The sequence below is a fragment of the Polyodon spathula genome, chromosome 42 (genome assembly GCF_017654505.1).
Source record: "Polyodon spathula isolate WHYD16114869_AA chromosome 42, ASM1765450v1, whole genome shotgun sequence".
Taxonomy (NCBI): domain Eukaryota; kingdom Metazoa; phylum Chordata; class Actinopteri; order Acipenseriformes; family Polyodontidae; genus Polyodon; species Polyodon spathula.
Genome location: NC_054575.1, coordinates 150,500 through 157,293, shown reverse-complemented (window position 1 = coordinate 157,293; position 6,794 = coordinate 150,500). Strand labels below are relative to the sequence as shown.

At 41.9% G+C, this 6,794-nt stretch overlaps 1 protein-coding gene across 1 annotated transcript; it reads left to right on the top strand.

Annotated features, from left to right (window-relative positions):
* The first annotated feature begins 390 nt into the window (after positions 1 to 390).
* LOC121305175 (scavenger receptor cysteine-rich type 1 protein M130-like) lies at positions 391 to 4,602 on the top strand. Its single transcript, XM_041236720.1, has 5 exons — positions 391 to 493; positions 1,365 to 1,670; positions 2,717 to 3,031; positions 3,410 to 3,727; positions 4,334 to 4,602. Exons 1-5 carry the CDS (start codon positions 391 to 393, stop codon positions 4,600 to 4,602), a joined length of 1,311 nt encoding a protein of 436 aa, XP_041092654.1.
* The last annotated feature ends 2,192 nt before the right edge of the window (positions 4,603 to 6,794 follow it).

Sequence of the window (6,794 nt, the reverse complement as noted above, 5' to 3'; positions counted from 1 at the left end):
GCGAATCAATGACAGATACAAGTCAGGAAGGCGGGACATTGCCCAGCTGCACTGAGAAAGTTGTTTCTTTTGTAGTAATATTTTTTTGAATTGGAAAGGGGTGGTCAAAGTGAATTGAGTAAACCTTTGCCACTCTTCTTCCTGTGTTTATTGGCTGTACACCGATTTCAGTTTTTTTTGTATCGGGTGCATGGGGGCTGGTTGTTTTTTATCGGTTAAAACCAGAAATCAAAGCCCTAGATATATTGTACATGCTGTAAAATATGTATGCATCATTAGGTAAATCAAATTAGTATTTTCAGCTGCAGACAAAATCCATATAATTGTAGCATGTACCGTCGCATTAAAATAACAACATCGAAAATCCTCCAGCATAGGAAATGAATGTGGATGGCAGTATTCCGCGCAGGGAGGCTGGGAGACCCGCAGTCCGAGATGAGTTCTAGGAGATCGGCTGCAGAGGGCAGATATCCCGCACCGAGCGGCAGCACCTGTGAGCACAATCACTTGAGAGGACACATTACTGATTCTTCATCTTGCGCTCAGAAATGGGTTTCTGCAATGCAGCCCTGCTGCAGAGACTGGATCTGTTCTAAACAGCTGTTACTGATTTCTGGATTATTCGCTGGTTTTCCATTTTTGCCATTAATTGATTGATTAACTTGATTCCCTTTAGGTGGCGATGATTTGAGGCTTGTGGAAAGAGGGAACCGCTGTGATGGAATTGTGCAGATTTTCAAGAACGGACAGTGGGGATCAGTTTGTACAAATTCATGGAGCTCTAATGAGGGCAGTGTTGTGTGCAGACAGACAGGATGTGGAAGTCATCTAACATCGTATACTGTGCAGAACAAGAATCGCACCATCTTGCTGAGTGGGGCCCTCTGCGATGGGACAGAGTCTGCCTTGAGAGACTGTAAATCTGACAAAAAAGTCAAAAATCCCTGTCCTAACATTGTCAGAGAAACATGTTCTGGTAAGAATATCTCTATATAGTTGAAATACAAGAGACGTGATAACAGGCGTGTTCTTCCTCACCACAGCTGGTGCAGTAACATCAGGAAATGTGTGCTGTGTGTTTATGCACATTAGATTCAAGATGTATTACCCCCGCCCAGAAAAACAAAACGATTTGATGTTTTTTGCTTTCTTTTCACTATACAAATAAGTAGATTTTCACAAATGTTTTGGTAGGTTTAGTATCTCAGCACAATGTTCCAAATGTTCCAAGTGGACCATTTTGTACATTGTAGCTCAGGTAAGCAGGGATACTGTAAATTATTAGCAATAATTCAAATGTTAAATATGGATAAGGAAACAAATGGTTTGCAATGGCTTTTAAATGCAAACATTTCTTTCACCAGTGAAATCAGCTAAGATAATTGGTGGACTGTGCCATGGTCGTTTAGAAGTGAACCGGGGTGGAGTCTATGGCACAGTGTGTTCCAAGTCTTTTGACTCCAGAGATGCAGATGTTGTCTGTAGGGAACTAGACTGTGGCATTTCCAAAGCTGTGTTGTCTGGAGCCCACCCTGGAGACAGTAAAACCCCAATATGGGCAAACGAGATCCTGTGCCAGGGCAATGAAGAAAACCTAGCCTACTGCCAAACCGCAGAGACTGAGCAGCAAAACTGCACACACGCACACGACGTCAGCGTCATCTGTACTGGTAGGCACCTTCAACACTTTTTAAACACGCTTGCTATAGTGTGCTTCACAGGCATGCAAATTCCTCAGCTATTTCTTTCTATTTCACACAAACAAGCCAGAATAATTACAGCTCCACCAGGGACCAGCCCCTATGAGTTAAGCCTCCACTTATTGTTAGCCGAGATGAATATAAAAAAAAAACGCTGGTATATTTTCTTTTTCATTTATGGATGTTTATGACTTATGAAAGCCCATTCCACAATGTCTGTGTGATCCAGTCCAGGTTTTACTTGAGCACAGTAAGAACTATGTATTTTATGTACAGTAGTGTGCACATTTATTCAAACACCCCGTTGCTTCTGTAGTTTTGATTGGTTTTGCATATTAAATCAAACCACTGGAACATTTAATTGATGGCTTTAATAGGCTACATATGCAATGTATTTAAAATAGTAAGAGAAAACTTTTAGACGTTGTTTAAGATGCCTAATTAAAGCACAAAGTGGTCTAACATTTTCACATGAGTGCCTATTGTTTCTGTATCACTGATTACTGACCGAGAATTGAAATTCTCACACCCAGAGGTTTTCATGCAGGTAGGCATATAAAGGATATAAATGACAAATCTTCAGATGTTCAAATAAATTTAATAAAGCATAACCTAGCGTGCAGATAGAACATACTCAGTCTAGCAATATAATTTACATACATGATACTATAAGCTCCCATAGTGGTATGGTAACTTAGAAAAATAGTGCATGCTTATTTTAGTTTGCACAGCATGCAAAATAGAATATGATACAGACTTCACTCTTCAGTCTCAATGGATGTTGGATTTCAATTTATACAGATGGAAATAATTTTATAAATCTCATATGAGACACCAGTCGATCACTGCCGAAATTCCAGAACATCAAATTAAACTAACAACACCACTCCTGAGTACAGGTTTGTTCAGAACCAATCTTCTCAAACGAACGTCACAACATTACATCTCTTATGCAATGAAATTAACTTAAAATCTTTTACAATTGAACCCCATTCATACCCCTGTCCTGCATGCAGGGTACACTGAGGCCAGGCTGGTCAATGGCAGTGACTGGTGTTCTGGTCGAGTGGAGCTCAAGTACGACAGCAAGTGGAGCACAGTGTGTGATGAGAGCTGGGACCTGCAGGACGCCACAGTTCTGTGCCAGCAGCTGAACTGTGGGTACGCTGTGACTGTCCCAGGACAGGACCAGTTTGGGGAAGGCAGTGGCCCTGTACTGTCCGATATATTCGACTGTGAAGGCACCGAGACTGAGTTACAGAAGTGTCCCATCTCTACGCAAGGACATAGTAAATGCACTCATCGTAATGATGCAGGAGTTATCTGTGCAGGTCAGTCGTAGTTATTGCTTTAAAAAGATCACAATTGAATGCATGCCTTTATTAACCATTACTTGGACACAGTGCTCTCCTTTAGTTGTCCTGGCTAAAAAATAATCTACCATTATAAGCAGCATGTTCTTTTGTGCATGTAAAAAAAATAAGAATATATTCTTGTATTTTATTCTCTCAGATGACTAGTTAATGCTTAATAATATGCCCCTAAAGATTTTGACTTTTAATAGGACATAGACATTTTAAAATTAAAACTACAATAACCTTGTACAGTTGTAAGTAACCAGATATGTGTAGGTTTACATTGTGTGATTATTGTACCTGCCCAGTTAATGTATCAGCTCCACATGGTGTGACTGTGTCTCTGATTCCTAGCTCCAGCTCAGGCAGGTCCAGTCAGGCTGCTTGGTGGACAAGGGCTCTGTGAAGGCCGGGTGGAAGTTTACTACAACAGGACGTGGGGGAGAGTTCTCCCCGACTCCTGGAGCAGCACAGAGGCCTCGGTGGTGTGCAGAGAGCTGGGCTGCGGCTCTGTGATCCCAGCCTCTAACTCCTCTCGATACGGGGCGGGTCACAGTGGCGTGTGTCTGACAGGTATCCACTGCAGCGGGGACGAGACCCACCTGAGGAACTGCAGCCTTCCACAGCAAGTCCCCTGCAACAGCAGTAACAGCGCGGCCGTGCTCTGCACTGGTGAGTGCAACACAGCACAACAGAAAGGGTGAATCACCTTGAATATGTATTGAGAACCCCGGTATAGTGTAGGGTGAATCACCTTGAATATGTACTGAGAACCCCGGTACAGTGTAGGGTGAATCACCTTCCATATGTACCGAGGACTCTGATACAGTGTAGGGTGAATAACACTGAATATGTTCTGAGAAATCTGGGTTGGATTCAATCTACACCCTGATGTTGGTGGTACTAAATTAATCAATTTACACGCCTGCCCAATCGCTTGGTAAAAAGGCTATCCATGAATTGCATATCGCTTGCTGTTGTGGGGCGTGAGTTCTAGAGAGGTGACAAAGCTAAGCAGAGACACTTCTTAATAGATGAAGTTAAAATGTTACTGAACAGGCTGTCGGGTTAAAAACACAACACATTACTTTCCCTAGCTTCCTGCTTTATCCGGCTCTATGAATGATCCAATAGGTGGAGTCATACAGACACGCATAGCTCTCAGGCTGTATGACTGTTCTGCATTGAACTGATTCTAGACGCCTGACTCTAGATGCCTGACTTTGATTCTAGAAGCCTGACACTGATTCTCGGTTGCTGATGATTCTTCCCCTCCAGATCACATGGCTCTCAGGCTGGTTGGGGGAGGAGGTGACTGCGCTGGGAGGGTGGAGGTTTATCACAATGGCTCCTGGGGGACGGTCTGCGATGACTCCTGGGACCTGGCAGACGCAGAGGTGGTGTGCAAGCAGCTCCAGTGCGGGGCAGCCCTCAGAGCCACAGCCTCCTTCGGACAGGGAACAGGACCCATCTGGCTGGACGAGCTGCGCTGTCAGGGGAACGAATCAGCTCTGTGGGAGTGTGCCTCAGGTACAGGACTGCAGTAACACACTATCACGACTGCTCAACACTGGGGACTGAGGAGGGCTGTGCAGGATCCAGTAACACACTATCACTACAGCTTAACTACTGGGGACTGCAGTGCACAGGGATCCATTAACACACTATCACTACAGCTTAACTACTGGGGACTGAGCAGGGCCGTGCACAGGGATCCATTAACACACTATCACTACAGCTTAACTAATGACACTGAGCAGGAATAAGCACAGGGATTCTGTAACACACTATACACAGCTTAACTACTGATAACTGAGCAGGGCCTTGCACAGGGATCCTTAACACACTAGCGTCACTACAGTACAACACTCAAAATCAGTATTATTATCATTTTGTAATACACACTATCACTACAGCTTAACTGCTGCTTCCTATTCTTACTACAGCTTAACTGGACTGAACAGGGCTGTCACAGGGATCAGTAACACACTATCATTGATAGCAGGGCTGTGCACAGGGATCGTATCTAATAAGAGAACCAGAGCCATATCACAAACACTTCAAAAACACCAGTTTATTAAAAAAATATACCTATCATTGTTAATGTAAAAACCTGTGAGCTTAATTAAGAAATTATCCTGTAAGAAAGTGTAGGTTTTCAGCAGATATATTGCTAAATCCATCTTTATTTTATATAGCACCTTTCATAGTGGAACACCATCACTCAAAGCGCTTTACAAGATGCAGTAACAACAATCAAAATCCATAATACTTCAAATAGAGAGAATGCATAATACATGATATACAGTAAAAACCTGTGGCAAAAGTGCATAATACATGAAAAATAGCATAATGCTTACATAGATACAGTGGAAGATGCATAAATACAGTGGAAAGTGCAGAATATATGATAGTAACAATACATGAAATAGCAGCAGCAGCTAATAACAGATATCAGGCTTAAGGATCTTGGAAAGCAAGAGAGAACAGGTGGGTGTTTTGCCTGTCATTTTGAAATTCAAACGATGAAATCCTTTTTTTGTTTCACTCCTAAACGCACGAGTACCATTCTTGTTTTAAGATGTACCTTTCTGGTTTATTGGACGCGACTTACTATCAAATAAAGTTTGTTTAATCATAGAAATTAAAAACACAGTTAATTCTGAGTGCTGTATATGCAGATGCTGTTGGCTGCTAAGGTAAAAACCTTTAGCTGTGCTGTAAAACAAACATGGTATATATTTTTTTCAATAGAGTTCAAGCAGCTTAGACTGGTTAGTGCTGAGTTTGACTGTGCGGGACAGCCAGAGGTCTTCTACAATGGCACCTGGGGTGCTGTCTGCAGCAATGGAATGGGAGGAATCGCGGCAACATTTATATGCCGTCATCTGAACTGCGGAGAGACCGGATCTATTAAACCTCAGTCTGAAACGAGCTCTGCTCTCAAATGGCTTGATAATATTAAATGCAAAAAGCACGACTCCTCACTGTGGCAGTGTCCGTCCTCGCCTTGGGGACAGAACAGCTGTGAGGACAGGGATGTGGAGGACATTGTCTGTTCAGGTAACGTCTTGCTTCTGTCCAGAATGATTGACGCTGCTCCAAACAAGGAACATTCAGAGATCAGTATACTGGCTGCATGCCCCAGTTAGCACTATCCATGGATTCCCTTATCTCCCATTAATAAGTTCACATTAGAAGTATATCTAGACAGGTGTTAGGCATTAATAATCTTAAATATGCTATTCTGTGAATAACCCTTAATCTGTGTCTTCTGTTAGGACAGCAGACATTGTGTATTGGTCTCTGAATCTTTTAATTGTTAAATGACCACAATACAGTTTTTGATATATTTCTTTAAGGGAAGTTATTTTAATTATTAGCATTATTTTAGAACAAATATTTGCTTTCACAATTATTTCTATTCATATTTTAACCACAATACACATACTTAACAACCTACAACTCAGTTAACATAGCCAATTAATTACTAATCAAAATGTGCAGAAAAATACAAGAACAATATGAATATTTCGACCCTTCACAGTAGCCTAATGTCATCTTTTCCTGTGTTTGAATATGTATACTGCATAGTATCTGCAAATGGATTGCATTCAGAAGATATCATTTCATGTTGCATACATAATTGAAGCAGGGATAGAAATGCAGAAGAGATTTCTCTCTCATTGCATGATGACGGCTCTCCTAACTCTTGGGGATTTCAAATGTTAATCTTCAA